This window comes from Manduca sexta, chromosome 25 (genome assembly GCF_014839805.1).
Source record: "Manduca sexta isolate Smith_Timp_Sample1 chromosome 25, JHU_Msex_v1.0, whole genome shotgun sequence".
In the NCBI taxonomy this organism is placed as follows: domain Eukaryota; kingdom Metazoa; phylum Arthropoda; class Insecta; order Lepidoptera; family Sphingidae; genus Manduca; species Manduca sexta.
In genome coordinates, this window is record NC_051139.1 from 17,181,263 (window position 1) to 17,200,560 (window position 19,298).

At 36.3% G+C, this 19,298-nt stretch overlaps 1 protein-coding gene across 1 annotated transcript; it reads left to right on the top strand.

Moving 5' to 3' along the window:
• Positions 1-12,667: 12,667 nt before the first annotated feature.
• LOC115450186 (lipase 3-like) lies at positions 12,668-13,972 on the top strand. The gene has a single exon (XM_030178175.2). It carries the CDS (start codon positions 12,668-12,670, stop codon positions 13,970-13,972), a length of 1,305 nt encoding a protein of 434 aa, XP_030034035.1.
• The last annotated feature ends 5,326 nt before the right edge of the window (positions 13,973-19,298 follow it).

Consider the following 19,298-nt stretch of genomic DNA (forward strand, 5'->3'; position numbering starts at 1 on the left):
ACAGTTTAATAAACCAAAACAGAGCCAAAATTCTTTATTAAACATGCCTAAAACATGCTGTGTCTTAACGAATTAAGTAGATATCTAATAATTATTAAAACGAGGAAAATGAAACTAAGGGCTGTAGCAGTAGCGTTCATCGCTGTTGCCGCAACGATCGTGTAGCGAAATAAGCGGATGAGATACCTCAGAGGTTTAATCCAAATACGGGCATTCTCGAACATAAATATATACATTGTTACTATAACTTTGTTCTAAAGATGAAATAACATCATATTTCAGAGTTTTAGGTATAGATATTATATAGCATGATTTTTTAAATAGAATAATCGAACTAAATTAAGTGAAGTGTTTTCGATTGGAATTTATAAAGATATTATAAACTCGGGACAATATTAATCCATTAGGTAACTATATAGCTACCTACGTAGGAATAAATACGGCGAGTTTATTCAAGCTACATATTATGTAAGTAAAGTCTACCAACCTACATTAGACCAGCGTTGTTATTATCAGTATAGGGGGTCTAATATTGAATAATTCCTTACTACAGTTTGCTAGTTGGAAAATATTCGTTTCAGCCTGGATAGTGACCGCTGCACGTTCGGTATCAAAGCATAGTGGCCCATGCAAGTGTGCTCCTTACCACCATGGACAGTAGAGTCAATTTGCTGTACTCATAAAAACCTGCAAAATTCCGACATTATGGTAAAGTAAATGTACCAGTGAATGCTCTTAGTGTCAAAACTCCTTTAAGACCAGCTCTCAAGCGGCGATGAATCGAATCAGGAGCTAAAGTGTCCGCCGTTGGATTTTATCCCCCACTTTCCTCTGGCTTCTTGTCGACTTGAGTAAGTCATAGGCTCTTAACCTTAATACTTCCGTCATAGAAAATTTAAACCATAGAAAATTATAACTAACACGAGATTATTAATCGAACTAGTTATTGCACGCAACTCTGCCCTCGAAAAATCTTTCGCGAAATAAAATACCCTCAAAACAATGTAAAGATATATAATACGTGAATTTAAGATTTAGCCCCTTATTTATATAAGTTATTTATATAAAGACGGAGCATTCCTGTGATAACAAGTCTGTTTCTCAGCTTTGTTTATCTGATAGCTAGCTGTTTGATCATCTTTATCTGACAGCCAACTAGATTCAAGTTGTATCTCAATATTAGTCAATCACAACGGCCCTATGTCTACGCACTGCGAAGGCTGCTATGCCATCAGCACTGAGAAACAGACTTGTTATCACAGCAAGAGTAAATAACGTCTATGAATAAGGAGGTTAATTTTTATATTATGTCAAGTTTTATTCAAACCCACTATGGCGCGCCGAGTAAGATCGCCCCATCACACTATGTGATTGGAATAAGCTTGGCGAGAAGTATCTATACTATTTATGTCTGTACCCACCCTTTAGAGAATAAAAGACATAAGTATGTATGTATATTTTCTATGAGATGGCATAATAATTTCGCCCCAGTCAATAAAAGTGTCGTAAAAGCAGAGGATGTTACATTATGCAGAACTATCGATCGAATCCACTTCACGCATATTAATAAATCATGTGAATATGTGAAAGCAATAAAATGGGTTCTATATATATTTTAGTAGAAATCAATTTCTTGTTTTCCACAACAAACGCTTGTTTGATGCTAACGCCTTGCCTCCGAATAAAAAGTAGCAACATCTCCTATAAAATTCATCCAAAAATCTCACTATATCCAGTTATCCAAACAAGAACATCATAGGACTTGAACTCTAGTAAGCAGCAGAAACATGTCGACAGTGAAAACTGCCCTAAAGGATTTCTCATGCAAGTTTATACAGAATGTTTATGCAGAATAAACCGAACAAATTGTTTATAATTGCAAAAATCTCGGTAATAGGAACATTATCCATTACATTCTACTTTTATCACGAAAACGGATTTGAGCGCGGGTAGAACAAGCAAAATCAGGTTTTATTTTAAAATGATGGAAAAACATCAATCCATATCTAGTTACTCGTGAAGGCAGCCTTATTATCCGAGACACTTAGTACCGCGCGTCTACCAGCCATCTTTGTAAGAGCTGATAGCATTTTGACAGCATCCGCCATTTCACTATCGGACGGAGCGTCTTCCGTCTTCAGGCGTCTCTGCTCACTTATAACTGGTTGTATCTGTGTTTATAATATTTTATGCATGCGAGCTATTGAGTTTGTGTAAAATATTCTTAATCAGGGATTTTAATTTAGATATATCTCTGAGTCTCCAATTTTAAATTAATTTGTATTAAGAATGCGACAATTCTAGTATAAGTTTCAACACTAATAAAACATTGATTAAATCTATTATATTATAGTATCGATGCGTTTATGTAACTAATTAAGGACCAGAGCAAGTCGCTAGATCAAAAAATAAGAATTAAAAAAAATCTGCCAACGCCCACATCACCTACTAGTAATTAAGTTCTTCTAATTAACAACTTTTTATAATCTCGCTAATACTGCTATTATATATAAACAGTTTAGGTGCAATAGGCGGACATCTCAATTATGAATATCCCTCTTATATTAAAACATAAACTAAAAAACACACTCAAATGATTCTATACTTTACTACAAAGAAACAAAAATCTTATAAATATTATTGGAAGTAAGGTAATATCCGAGGGAAGTTTATCTAAAATCTAAACCAACAGTGGAGTCGGTACAGATCGAACAGAGCTGCCAGCGCGGCGGAACAAGCGTCGCGGCGCCGTCGCACCTCATTATCTTAAATAAGATCGATTGTTGCATCTCTACGTAGAGCATGCATTTACTTGATTTATGACGCGTTTAATGTTGTTGGGTTTTATTAAATGTTTTACAGTACGGCTAAGTTCTATTGGCTTTATAGATGTATATATCCATAGTTATATATATAAAGCCATTTATAGTTTCAAACAGGTCGGCATAATTGTATCGACTAGCGAGGGGTAGTCATCTCCCATCAGTCGATCTTTCTGTATAATCTAATTACCATCAAGTGCTGAGCGGTCTTTGCAGTACATGTATAAAAAATATTATTTAAGAAAAAATTTACTGAGGATATATTATCTCCCAATTAATAACTAATTCATACTTCGCTTATATAAGACTGAATACCAATAGGGGGAACACGACCATAAACCGCTTAACAGTTAATTGGTTTGACAAACTTCTATATTCCATGGTATAGTTGCAACTTGTGGCTTAATATTGATATTAGTTAGTTTATAATGAGTTAACTAACAATGGTATGAAATAATTGATAAAACAAATCAATACGATAGATATTTTTAGTTAGACTGCCTCGGTGGCGTAGTTGTACTGCATGCGCGATACGATAGCGCTCTGAGGTCCTGGGTTCGAATCCCTGGTCGGGCAAAGTGATATTTGAGTTTTTCTGCTCAGTATCAGCCCGGAGTAAAAAAGCGGCGATAGCCTAGTTGGGTGTGGAACGGACTGCCGAGACGAATGTCCGCAGGTTCAAATCCCAAGGGCACACACCTCTGACTTTTCTAAAAATCATGTGTGTATTCTTTGTGAATTTATCGTTCGCTTTAACGGTGAAGGAAAACATCGTGAGGAAACTGCACATCTGAGAAGTTCTCTATAGGAATTTCGAAGGTGTGTGAAGTCTACCAATCCGTACTAGGCCAGCGTGGTGGACTAAGGCCTAATCCCTCTCAGTAGTAGAGGAGGCCCGTGCTCAGCAGTGGGCAAGTATATAATACAGGGCTGATATTATTATCAGCCCGGAGTATGGAATTTAAGCCCGATATGGCGTTAGGCTCGCCCCCTATCACATCATGGAATGGAACACATTTGGCGAAAAGTGGGTGTCCTGGTTGCGCCTCTGTATACCCCTTCGGACATAAATACGTTATGATATGTGTGTATTTTTAGTTTCCTCTACCGGCAGCAGATCATAAAGATTTATCTGCAGTCGCAGGAACTGCCAACATTTATTTACGTTTATTCGTCTCAAACATACAAATATGCTGAATGGATACAAAATTCCATTTAATATTCAATTGTGGGCAGTACGGCGGTGACAGGTCTTTAAATATAATCTACTGCGGCCACCGCTCCGGCCCACACGTCATCAGACGTTTGAATCTATTAGAATTTCATCTGCATTTTATATCAGATAGTCCAGATTTTAAATATGCGGATCATAAGCGATTTTGGAGGTATGTCTATTTATTTTGTATATATTTCTACTTCCAAGAAAACAAGCACTGTTGTTGCAGTTTGGAAAATATTTTTATGATGTAACTGACATCAACTCGTGCTGTTACGTGTAAATAAAATGAGTTATTGGTCTTTTTGTCACCAGATAAAAAGACTTGCTTTTGTATTTCATAAGATTACCTGAAGCCTGACAAAAACAAAAGTTAATCAAGATTCTCAAAACCCACGACTTTGTTTTGCGTTTTTAGACCATGATTATCTCTTAAAAAATTCATAATTTTAAAAGGTCATCAACCATCGACGTTTTTTATTCAAAGAGACAGACAACCACTGGTTTGAAATATCGAAAGATGATAAGGTCCGCAGCTAAAAATAACTGAAATTCGACCTACATTAAAACATTTTACTATAACCCATTAAATTTTCCAGCGAAAATAAACAAACACGAAGCTGAAAATAGCACTAAATTACATTTCATACAAATTAAAACAAAATAGTGCCAGTGAGTGCCAAAACAAACCGCTTTGTTGCGAGTTTACGTAATTAAACCCAAACACGTAGAGACGTAGTGCTGTAGCCACGCAGGACGTAGAGACAGTCGGCTCTGTTTAATATGAACCAGCATTTCAGCAAGCATGAGGGTGCTTCGCTCTGTGTTTGATGCAAATTCGTCTCTCGTCGCGAACTTTCGAGTGTCTGTATTCGTCAAGCGTTGAGACGAGCGGGGGCTTGCGCGGTGGCGGAAGCGGGTGATCATTACAATAAGTCCATCCTTATTATTACCAGTTTATGATGTTCTAATTTATTGTTTTAATGGCTAGTGCTTAAATGGCTAGATTAAGAAATTAATTATTACACTTTTTTCACATACATTTTAAAGAATAAATGATTTTGTTATAAAATAAAGAAATAGTATGTAACTAAGAAAAAAGTCTTGATCTTTGGTGTAATAAATAATAATCCTAACCTATCAAATAACACAAGCTACCGTCCATGAATCCGCTGCCTGCATGGTCTTCGCATTACCGTAGCGCAGTGTATCGTTAGTGAACTAATATGAAGGCTGTGGTTGCAGGTCGTTAGCCACGCGAGGCGGCTCTATTTAATGATTCGGTTAGTTACACCAGCGGCTGCGACTCGCGACTGGCGACTAATGAACTGCTTCTCTCACCTCTAATCATCCACCGCACTATGTTCTAAATGATTAGATGATGCTTGAGAATTGCATTATTTTCTGGATAGAGTTAGTTCGTGTAATTACAGGACATAATAAGACTTAACATCTCATGGCTCAGAATGTCGAGCGCAGTGGAATACAAAACAATACTGTAATTCAAGGTGTTCGATGGTGTTTCTACTGTTTATGGGCGGTCGTATTGCTTACCATCAGGCGAATGGCATACTGATTTCCCTCATACAAAAGCAATAAAAAAGTTAGAGTGTTAATGTTACTTGATGATAAGATCTATTTGTAAACATAATGTCGACTAACAAGTCATTCCATTCGTCGATGGAGCTTGAATTATCACAGTCTGTTTTATTGGATGTACACGGGCTGAATTGAAAAGTGACATCTACGAACAAATTTCCACACTCACACCTTTTATTGTCGAAGACGTAAAAAGCGGGGCAACTAATGCTCTTTTCGCTCAGCCTTTTTCGTCCAATGATGTAATCGTTAATGAACAATTCTATCGTTATTTTAGAGACAAATTCCAAATCCAGGAATTTTAAGTAGGTATATTTTTTAGAATAGACAATCTCACACGGATTTTGGAACCCAGATCCACAGATATTGCGCGTTACTACTAACAATTACGAGATCAGAATAAATTATAATAAAAATTAACAATAAAAATATAGTAACATGAAACCAATTTCTGAGTACGACAGCTGTCTGTCGGTTCAGACGAAATAACTCGTTTCTAAAAGGCTTTCTAGGTATATTCTCTGAGTTCTAACACTAATAACACTTCTAAATTGGGACGCTTGTCGAAATGTCGCTCAATCTTAATAAAAAACTAATGGACGTGTCTTTTACACAGATTCCATTACAAACTGATTTAACTGCGAAATAAAGTGATAATATAATTATTTTGTGACTCAAGTATTTTGTATTCGTTGTGCTAGCTGTGAGCGCCGCACTTGCAAGTTGTAACACCTCACATAACTGGATTACTAATTGCTGGGCACTGTGTCACGTTTGTCATCTTGACAGATCTCCAACGCGGTATAATTTTGTTGCCTTGAAGATCCTTTCGATTACTCAACACAGAGAGTTAGTCAATGAGGTAAAGAGATACTGTATTTATATAAAAAATATATGAGAAGTTATAGTTATAGTATTGGGTGAACTGGCGAAGGATATTAGTTCCTGTGTTATGTTCGACTAGTTGGTAAAAGTATTAACATTAAATACCAATAAAAATAAGAACCTTTATTATTTGTTAAGTTTTAAACATCGTCCAATAATAAGATACTGAAGACAATATATATTTTTATTAAATGCCAACAAAAGCCACGACAGCGTGTTCTAAGCGCTCAAGTTGAAAGGCTCTCATATCAGTGAGGCTGCGACAGCTGCAGCTGTATGATGCTAATGCCACGTCGGCTGCAGGCGCCGAGTCCCCGCACTCGCTGAAACAATGCTGCCTTAAAACGCTTTCAAATTGCTTATCCAGCTTGAAATATTTTACGATTAGACTGTGGTTGATGTAATACTGAAGTGGCATTAAACAAAAACCATTAAAAATCAGTTAAATGTTATCCTGCTGGCTGTAAAAAAGAAAAGATATAAAAACATGCCATCCATGATCTTGAAGTTTCAGTAGTAAAAGGATTATCTGGTTAATATATGGTGTTCCAATGAGCAGTTTTGGTTTACAAGTTACGATACTATACCCACAACCGAAGCTACAATTTGTAATAGCAAGGACCTATAAGTATTTAAACGTGCAGTAGAGCTGAGAGAATTAATCGAAATAATACAGAGAGTGGGGACATCTTGTTTACTGGCCTAGTTTATATAAAAAAATATAAACACTTGTAGGAACCCGCTGGAAATGCTTTCAGGGAGGCCTATGTTCAGCAGTGGACTTCGAAAGGCTTAAACAAGTAGAAGAAATACTCGTACCTAAAGTATTATACTTCTGAATAATGACAAGTGGTACCTTATTTACAAAGGATGAGAACCATTGTCGATTAAATGATGCAATGTAAATAGAATATTGTGTCCGTTATGCTAAAGTTTGTTCATAAATAGATGAATACAATACTGGTGGTAGGTCGCGCCACCTATAACCATATAAAAATATGTGAGAGTCCGCCTGGGTACCTACCACTGCTATGTCTATTTCTGCCGCCAAGCAGGAGTATGTGGTTACTGTTATGTTCCGGTTTGAAAGACATTGTAGCCAGTGTAACTACTGGACCTAATAAGACTTCTCATCATCTCATGTCTTATGATGGCGAGCGCAGTGGAATACCAAACAACACTTTGTAATTTAATGTGTTAGATGGTGTTTCTAATGTTTATGGACGGTCGTATCGCCTACCATCTGGGGAACGGCAAGCTCGTCTCATCATTCAAAGCAATAAAGAAAACTATTACTGTTGACTGATATAATCACACGAATCATCTTTCACACCCTCGACTGCTAATAAAACACATTTCTTTTCGACGTGACATGTCTTAATTATTGCCGGCCCAGACACGTGGCGGTCGCCCTCACTCAGTACAATGTCGCCATTCATCAAACGACATGGTTCTTTGTCGATGGACTATTATGGCAAAAGGATGTGATTTTGGACTAGTTCGTAAATCATTCCGATGTTATGATAACAAAATATTGAGAATGTGTAATACTGCAACATGTATGTAAAAATAATAAACTTACGGTTCATACAATTATAAATGCGAAGGCTTGTGAAGATGTTTGCATTTTTCTCAAAAGTGAACGCATAGTGTTGAAATGATTAGGATGAAAGATTAACAGATAGACAAAGACTTATTCTGATTGTCTGCGCTTTGGTTAATCAATTTTACCCATACCATCGCCATTGCAAAAATATATAATAGTCATTTTATAGGAATTCGTAACAAAATTTCAAATTAAAAAATCACCATTCTATACTTAGTTCTTAAATTACACTTTATCTAGCAATAAGGTTTAGTTTTAAATGGAAAATTCAATATTTACAATTTCCATTCTTGTACATTCACATAGAACTAAAAAACTTTCCATCCATCTTTAACACCATACAGAATATATTACCGTCCTTCACGAAGTTGAATAAAAATCATAAGTTTCCTGTGAACCTATTCGAAAGGTCCATTTACATTGAAGATGTAAGTACAGTTCCGTTTGTAGTTGGTGGAAGCCACTTCTAGCACGAACGAGGGGATTTAGATGCGGACATCGCACTCAATGTTCCATTTTATGTTCCTAGTTCAGAACTCGAAGTAAACGCAACTCGGCTAATGATAATGAATTCAGGAATGTAAAGTTTTCGTTTTGTTTGTTACTTATACAGGAACTATCTACCTCAATGATGAGAGTGCTAAAGATTTTTAACTTTTCCTTTTAATTTATTTTCAGATCTATACTTTATGTTATAAATAAACCTTAGCATTTTATAACTAATAATTTTACTGCGAGAAAATCTCATTCAGAGCTAATTTATTACTTAAACTACAATTATTTTATCGTCGTAGTTTAGCTGGTGGTAAGGTATGTTCTGTACTCACCAGGAGAGCGACTAACGGACACAAGATGTACGAACCGTCATCAAAAATATATACAAAACTAAAAAACTTTTTTACTTTATGCATGGGTTAATAATATCCGTATAAATATAAAAACACGAATTGCAAAAATCACATTCATTGTATGCGAATGATGATGATGTCTTCCTAGCCGATTTCGGCCACGGCGACTGTAGAAACTGGACATATAACTTGAGCTATGACTGGGCATCTTCTAGTCGCGCTTCTGCCCTTCGATGTGCTCTTACGTGACTTGTATAGCCAATTTTATTAACGTACGTAATACTTTCGTTATACGAATAATGAATATTCAAAAAGAATCATCAGTATCTTATTTGATTTTAAGGATTTCACCTGTGCGTCTTCGAAGCTCAACCCAACCACGAATAAAAAAAATATCGCTAAACAAATAGAAAAATAAAAATTTACGATGACTTGAGTAACCTTCTCTTTTTGAAACCATGGACAGAATAAAATGTATTACTACAAAGACATTCAACTGTAGGCTATTAAGATAAAATAATAATTGCTGCGTAAACAACAGCTAACATAATGGTGGTCCATTAACTCGTCACGGTCAATAAAATGTGAAGCACAACAAATACGTCAAGTATGCAGTGACGAAGATCGGCACAGTAACGACTTAGATTAGCCGCGACAGCCGCCAATGTCGGTTTGCGATAGCAAGAGCATAATCTTGATTCTGTTTCATAATAGAAAAATATTTGCTTAGCACACCTTTCAAAGTGACACAATGCGAACGTTTGCTTTGCTATCTTGGATTATGTCGTGCGGAGTTTTTGGCTTGACCTCAGTATTTAGCGACACCGCTAAAAACATAATACTGAATAATGTTCTCAAAGCCATAGATACCAACGATTTCAATTTCAAGTGCTCTTTCGAGATTTTGGATAACTACACAACTAACATAGACAAGGAAAATATTCACCTCAATGTCACTCAGTTAATAATCAAGAACAAATATCCAGTAGAAGAACACCACGTAACAACAGACGATGGTTACATACTCACTGTCATCAGAATGCCGAACGATGGACCACCAGTGTACCTGATGCATGGGCTCCTGTGCAGTGCTGATGACTTCGTTACAACAAACTTACCAAACTCTATAGCTTATAACCTCTGGTTGGAAGGCTATGATGTCTGGATCGGCAACACTAGAGGGAACAAGTATTCGCGAAATCATGCAATTTTAAATCCAGATACAGATAAACTATTCTGGGACTTTTAGCTGGGATGAAATCGGTCGAATAGATCTCACTGGCATAATTGATTACATTTTAACAAAAACTGGCATGTCCCAACTAGTTTACATCGGTCACTCGCAAGGTACAACTGCTTATTTTGTAATGTGCTCTGAAAGACCCGAGTACAATGACAAAGTGGCGCTGATGATCTCACTATCTACAGTAGGATATATGTCGCGCCTCAAGAGTCCCGTGATTCGAGCGATGATACCATTCAGTGAGGACTTCGAACTCTTCTCAGAATCCATAGGTTATTTTGAAGTTCTTCCCAGTGACTTATTCACAAATATGTTCACAACGGTTTTCTGCAGCGATCCCCTTCTTGCTTCGTTAGTCTGTGCTAACATAATGTCTATATTTAGTGGCTTTAACTGTGCGCAGATCGATTTTAATAATGTCGCAGTAATCTACGGACACCTTCCCTCGGGATCATCTACGAAGCAGCTACTCCACTACTTGCAAGAAGTAAAGTCGGGCAAATTTCAAAAATATGATTATGGTCCAACAAAGAATTTGAAAGTCTATGGAACGAAAATACCACCAGACTACGAGGTGAAGAAAATTACTTCGCCTGTTGCAATTTTTTACTCTGATAATGATTGGCTCTCGAATTACACCGACGTGAAAATTCTGATAGATCAGCTCCCAAAAGTGGTAGATGTATATAACGTGCCACTTCCCAAGTTTACTCACATGGACTATTTGTACGCAAAAGATCTGAAGACTCTCGTATACTCAAGACTTGTAGAATTAGTAAAGAAGTACTCACCGAACCTAAAGTGGTAGGTGATTAACGGTCGTATAATACAAAAATTGGAAAACATTAAATTCTAAATCAAGCACTGTGATAAGAATTTGTTACGCGTTTTCAGGCAATAACTGGAATGAATTTATTTCATGCTCATTACTCGGATAGCCAATTTGTTTGTTTTGTAATTATTTATAGCGACGAGGAATTTCGTAATAATGAGAAATAATGAGAGGAGCCATAAGTACAACATTTAAGAGACAATACCATCATTAAATTATAATAATATAACGTAGTAAAAAAACTATTTGTTTATATCTTAAAAATATTACGGGAATTAAATTACTAAACTTGGAAAAAAAATCAAAGAATGCGGATGTAGAAACAGTCATTGTCATTATACAAACATATTATTATAATAACACGATGTTAAATACTTAATGACAATATATCAAGCAACAATTACATATTTACAACTTGGCATATAATAACACCTCTTAGGTAGCATAATATCTGTATAATTTTCTAATTACAACAACAAAAAGTGCCTCAGTGGCCGGCCGTATATATTTCTATTTTTTACTTACTGTCAGATAAAACTTTAATGATAGAATTTAATTGAAAATCAGAACCGTTAACCATATTGTTACTTTCTTGTGTTCAGTTACTGTGCCGGATATTATCACTATACAGATTGCGCAATGTCATGAAATCTTTGTAGTATTTGGTCTTCTGTAAAACATCGCGCCGGCGATGATAACTTATTGTTTTGTTGCAGTTGCTTCTTCAACTTCAGTTCTCTCTTTTCTTCTTTGCATCGTTTTTTTATTTTTTTGTTTTTGTGTGTTTTGTACAATAAAGAGTAAAATAAATAAATAAATAACTGTTGGTTTCATAGTAGTGTATAGCTTCTCATCAACAAATTGATAGCATTTGCGAAACACCTTAATGAGACATTCTACTTTATTATAAATTTTAGGAGGTTGTTGACTTTTACTTATCGAATATTAACTAAGCCGGAAGATAGCAGCGAGGCTTTGTTGTCACCGAAAATAAATTAAACATAAATGTCTCTGTGAAGATGGCAAATAATTAGATAATACCCTATGAATTATTATTTATTATCAATCATAAAAATGTTGTAATAAATTGAACAAAAATACGAAATATTTTTACTAAAGTTAAAAATTTAATTAAGATTGAATTGAAGAAAAGAGGTCTGATTAAAAGTTCACCTGGGAAAATATATTAAAACAATAAAAATACCAGCTTCATATTTAACATTCGGAAACGTATACTTTCGCACATGTTGCATTAACGATTTTTACAACCGGTCGACTGCTTCACGTCAACCCTCATCGAGGAACCTAATTCCGAGCGTATGATATTAGAAAGACCCATTAGAACTATTAACCGGGCAAGGAATCCACATTTATTTCAGACTAAAGAGTTGACAATATTTCTTTTTCGTTTTCATGAATAGTGAAATAATAAATGTAAGACACGGTAAACAAATGATAGCACTATGGTACCGAGTACTGACACAGCAATTAACTAATATTTGCCAGGATAGATGCTACTATTAACAATGATAACAAAATCATCAAATTATTTAAATACTGCCGTTACCTATATAAGTGCTTGCAAATTTCAAGTTTACAGTTTATCAAAAATCATAATGAGGACACTCGTGTTGTTCTCCTGGTTAGTGACATGTGGAACTCTTGGCGTGGAATCAATAAACCTTACTGGTATCACTGATATAAACACGTTATTAAACGATATTATCGGCGCATTGGATAAGTCAGATTTCGATATTTCATGCACAATGAACAACCTGCTTAACTTTACTGCTATAAATGTTAATGAAGATATACATCTCAACATCACTCAGTTAATAACCAAGTACAACTATCCAGTAGAAGAACATCATCTTACTACGAAAGATGGTTACATACTCACCATCATAAGAATGCCGAACAGTGGACCGCCGGTGTATCTGATGCACGGACTCCTGTCATCTGCTGATGACTTCGTGACAATTAACCTGCCAAACTCTATAGCATATAACCTCTGGTTAGATGGTTATGACGTATGGATGGGTAATGCGAGAGGAAACAAATATTCGAGAAAGCACGTCACTTTAGATCCTGATACTGATAAGGAATTCTGGGACTTCAGCTGGGACGAGATAGGTCAGATAGATCTGCCAACTACAATTGATTATATTTTAGAAGAGACGGGTGCATCCCAGGTTATTTACGCAGGTCATTCTCAAGGTACAACTGCATACTTTGTCATGTGCTCCGAAAAATCCGAGTATAACGAAAAGGTCGCCCTGATGATTTCGCTGTCTGCTGTGGCGTACGTTTCGCACATGAAGAGTCCATTGGCACGACTGTTGGCGCCAATTAGTACAGAAGTTGAACTTCTTTCGCAATTATTTGGCGTCAATGAAGTGCTACCCAGCAATACATTTACCAACACTTTCACCACTGTTTTGTGCAGCGAACCAAATCTTGCATATTTGGTCTGCTCTAACATAATTTACATGTTATGCGGTTTTGACTGCGAACAAACCGATTTAAGTGCTTTGCCAGTTTTATACGGACATATTCCTTCCGGCGCGGCTACGAAGCAGATGTTGCACTATCTTCAAGAGATTGATTCTGGTAAATTCCGAAAATATGATTATGGTATCTTGAAGAATTTAGAAGTTTACGGAACAAATGCACCACCAAACTACAATTTGAGCAAAGTAACTTCTCCCATAGCAATATTTTACGGTGACAATGACTGGTTTTCAAATTTCACTGATGTAAAAATTCTGATAAATGAGCTGCCTAATGTGGTAGACGTCTATGAAGTGCCTTTTGCTAAGTTTAATCACATGGATTTTTTATACGCCAAAGACTTAAAAACCCTGGTGTACTCAAGAATGGCGAAATTAATTAAAACTTACTCATCAAATGCAAAGCGTTAACCGCTTGAAAGTAGACCCTGACTGTAGATAGCTCTGTCTACAGTACGAATGGCCTGGCTAGTAATATCGGTACCCTGGTTTTTGACACACTGGTATGGGCATTTGTGTTCACTTACCATCACGTGACCCGCTCATTTGTAGAGGGTCTTCTTTATGTTATAACGTATTTTGCCACAAAACGCCAAATAAATAGCTGATAAGGTTGGCTTAGAGAAATTGTTTGTAGCGCTTCTTGCAGTACTGTGTAGTCTTTTGTTTAGTATTTTGTAAATTTTGTTCTTAATTATATAATAAACAGTTATGTTCCTTTTGTATGCGATGCTATTAATCTGCACTCAACTTGCGATTTAAACTTTCGAGAAAAGAAAGCTAAAAGTAAACCTTCTGAATTGTCTAATGTTTGGATCACTAAAAAAAACAGGAATTTGCATCTTTCTAAGCAACAATAGCGACAGAGAAGTTTTTCAAAAGGGAACCCGACACAGATACTAATATGACTTTGACTTTATTGGTCTACTTCGGTGGCGTAATTATAATTGTACACGATACAAGTACGATTACTGCACTGAGATCCTGGGTTTGGGTCCTGGGTGAGGCTAAAACAATAGTGACTGGGTTTTTCCATCTTAAAAGTGACTGTCGCAGCTCAGAGACAGGAAGTTGGTAGTATAAAAGCCCGCATCTCGGAAAGCAAGTAAAGCCATTGGTCCTGCTCCTGATCTCTCTCCGGTCATGTCGGACCGCCGTCTCACCGGATTATTGGAGTGAAGGAACGGATAGTGCACCTGTGTATTACGCACACACTTGTTTACATTAATGTATCCTGCGTACCTGGCTGATCTCCGTTGAGATTCGGCCAAGACCGATTCATGCATTAATTCACTAATATGCATAAATGCAGTCTGCAAATCGTTCTAATGATATAAGATTCTACATAAATTCGAAATAAAAAAAAACACAGCGGCGATAGCCTAGTTGGTTGTGGAACGGACTGCCGAGACGAATGTCCGCAGGTTCAAATCCCAAGGGCACACACCTCTGACTTTTCTAATGAATTATGTGTGTATTCTTTGTAAATAATAATCGCTTGCTTCAACGGTGAAGGAAAACATCGTGAAGAAACCTACCTGGGAAATTTGCTATTAGGAATTTACGACGGTTTGTGAAGTCTACCAATCCGCACTAGGCCAGCGTGGTGGACTAAGGCCTAATCCCTCTCAGTAGTAGAGCAAGCCCGTGCCCAACAGGGACAGTATTATAATACAGGACTGATATTATATTATACATACATCATTTCTATATAAAGCGAAACCGACAGTAATCGAGTTATATTGACCCTACGCCACTACTAAGCAATCTTAACGCCTAATATCTATTTTAAGATTTTATATTCTCGATGAAATAAACCATCTTACATAATATAATTCCAATATTTGGTTTTCGTGTAACAGATAGGTGCAATACCAGCTCAAACAGTTTTTATCATATTATAAATGAATAAAAAGTAAATCTTTGTTTCTCAAACATTTGATAACTTTTACGACGACATTACGTTAAAATATGCGAGATGGTATCAGTATTTATACCTAAATATCTTCAATGTGGTGTGCCTCTCATGCGTGAGAAAATGTTTAGCGATTGCGGAAGACTAATCAAAACTTAGTTATTACCGTAGTCAAATCATAAACTTAAATTAAACTGGATCATTTGGCGTAACAATGTATTTTAATAATATTGTAATAATTCACCTTTCTTTTTGTTAATTGAATATTTTTTCCAAAATATGCATGACAGTGCAAATCAAAGTATCTCTTAAAGTTAAGACCAGTCTCCAAAAATATATTCTTGTAGGTACAGAAGCAAGGTAGATCTGATCTGACAGCATCTTAAGTACGCAAATTGCATAAACATATTAATGTATTTTTATATATTAATAGTATAAATAAAAACAAATTTCCTTTCTAAATTATCATAATGCAATAAATAAGCAAATAATTTATCAGCAGGACCCGAAAATTTAAATTTAAAATTGATAATTGACAAAGGTTGCCATGGCGAAACATTGTGACTAAATTGGAATTTATCGCGGTGAATTAATAGATCATTATGTTGCCTTTAATTTTATTATGAAATTACCAGACTCCGATGGGAAAGAAAAAAATATGGATCTTACTAGCTATGAGGTTGCTGGTGGAAGGATATCTGCATCTATCCAGATAGTGACTACCATATACAAGGAGCAAAACCCTTGACAAAATAGTCAATTAGATCGAATTGCCTAAACAATTGAATCGATTGGAACAAATAAAATATCCTAGCTAACAACATTAAATCGCTATTTTATTAAGCGTATGTGAAGAAAATATGTGGAGAGCAAATGTGTGGATATTTTTCACTAACAATAAATTTAATTATTTAACAGTCGGCAGTGTAAGTGGGCCATATCAGTACATTTTTGTCGTAATAACAAACACGTGACCTAGCTCCAGTGATGATAAAATAACAGCTATAGACTAGCATGCGAGGTATAAAACTGTGATAGTTTGTAGAAACACAAAGGCACCGCGACAGATGGCAGGCGCCGCGCTCGCTCTGCGGTTACACCATGCAACATTCATGTGCCCGTACACAGAGCGAGTAAAAAAATTGCTTTTATACTGCCACGGCAAATCGACACAGTACAGTACAAAATAATATATGCCGTTAAAAATCAGAAGTATAACAATATAGCTACAAAATTTTGGTGAGTTACTGTTTTATCCTGGAACCGTACCTCATCACGAACGGAGTAAAAATATAATTTTTAGTCGTGTTGTAGTACATCGAATCACACCAAGGTAATCTAACCATATGAAAACTAGAAGACCGTTACATACCATCATTTACTGTCTGTCCATCTGGTATCAGAGTGTTAACTCAGTATCCACCTGCACTGTGCAGACTGTGGGCTCATAGGGTTGCATCATTGATGCCGCTAGCTGTGAATAATACACCGTTCGGACGACGCGCGGCCTATTTGTTCCATCGACAAAAAATCGCTTTACCTACAAAATTTTCAGACCTGGAATCAAATTTTAAGTAACGGAAATTAATATTGGATATATTAAGTTCTCAGCGGGATAGGGACTACAGCAAAAATGGTGAAAACTCATGGTCGCTCGCCCCCTATTAGACATGACTTGACATAGCTGGATAAATGTGGTTGTGATGCCGCCTGTCGTTACCCAGGGGTAGTCAGGGGATCACCTATTTCAAAAAAAGCAAAAAAGTACGTTTTGTTGTGACTCGTATGGATGAATGGATTTCCAGATTAAACATGTGTATGTACCGGTGCTTAGAGTACAATTCTGATCATCATCATAAGACCACGTCTCTCGTTGGCCGGTAATATATTTGTTACGCTGAATAATATATTACTTGCTAGGTCAAATGACAGCTTGTATGTGGGCTGTGTATCAATCGATCACGGATTTGAATCTTACGCCAAACAATTTTCTAAAAGATTTTCGAGCACGATTTGCTATTAACTAAGTGGCTGGTCATAACAACTAAAACAAATCCTCTGTGCGTCATGGTAAAAAAGTTTTGTTACAATCATACATTAAACTGGATTGGAGTTGGAATGAACTGCAAACAAGATCAGATTCAGTATATCCATTTTACTTCCAATCCAGTACCAATCAGGTACAACGATACAAGTCAGTGACCTCATGGCATACACATGACTCCAGTGGGTACAAACAGGCGCGGTGGCGAGTGGCAAGTCGACTGGAGCGCTGCCATTACCCGAGTGGCTCTAATTGTGGCTCGACAGCCCTCCGCACTTCTCTCGTGAACTCGATTGTATCGCACTTTTATTTTATGCCTCACTTTGTAATGTTCACGGAATTCTAATCTCTAAACCTTTGAGGAAACAACGTGAATGTTACGCGTAATTCTCAACAGTAAAATTATAATTATAAATACTCAATCCTAGCACAAATATTAATTGCAGACCACACGAACACGGTATTTTGTTTTGTTGTTTTGTAACACGACCTCCCGTTCCACCACCCACTTGTCGATGCACCAACGAAGCCCAAAAAAGGAAAACTTATATGTTTATTTTGTTAATAAACAAGTAGTTCCTAAGACATACTCCTCTTTTAACACTTAACCCATAAAAGTTCGTTAAGAAGCTTTAAGCAAGTTTCTAGTGGAGTTTTCATTAAATCCCTTCATAATTATCTCTAGACATATCTCGTGATTTATCGTCCAACTTGGTCTCATCTGCATAATATCGCCGCAAGCTCTATGTGCATACTTTCTTTGAATATCTTGAATTAACGCCTTTGGAATTATTTTTCCTCAGTAATTGGCTCGTGGTGTTATAAGGAAGAGTTTCGCCATAAGAAATATAAGTATTTGGTTTAAGTTTTTTGTATGTATATTTATGTGTTGTAACCTTTATTTCTTTGAAAATCAACACTGAGAACTAAAATAGAGTACTTAAAAACTTTACTTATTTTCAAATAGACAAAAATTTTAATCAAATTAACTAACAAGTAAGCAAAAGAGCAAGAACCTAAAATATAGCTAGCGAAATGCAACGATTGTGAACGTCCGTCCGATCCAAAGCAAAATGCAAGCAATAGTGATCGCCAACGCAGTGGTCCGCGCGCTCGCCGGTTCAGTTTCGCGCCCTTTTTCTTTTTTTTTCGCACGATGACCACGTCAGTTTGCTCATTATATAATAATGAAAATAAAAATAAACTTGCGTAATATGCGTGAGAGCTGTCTTTCAACACTAGTAACATAACGTAAAACTTTGAATTATAGATAACATTCTGGTTTCAGGACACGATATGACCTTGAATTTAGATGTTAAGTTTAATAATGCCCATTCGCTCCATTAGTCAAATCATAACAGATTCGTTCCTGTAGGATACCCTAGTCTGGTATACAAGAGTCATACTAGGACATCTACTAGGGTTCAATTGAGTATTGCGGAATGCCTAAGCCATTATTACAAAGTCTTATACAGAGATAAAAAAGGATGAATTGATATTATATTAGTCAGCATATCTATAAAATTCATACCTTATACCTATTACCCACTTCAGCTTATTACACGATGTTCTTTAAATGAATAAAAAGGCTCAATCGGTACAAGCCCATAACAGTAAACACGCTGTAACATTACCCAACATTTGGCCCAATAAGGCCCCGACGCACTAATAGAGGTATAACGTCCAAAATAGGTCCCGGTTTGAGCAGAAAGAGGTAGCGGGAACAATATGGTCCAAGTGATGAGATTGAAGAAATATTAAAAATTTTCTTAATCAAT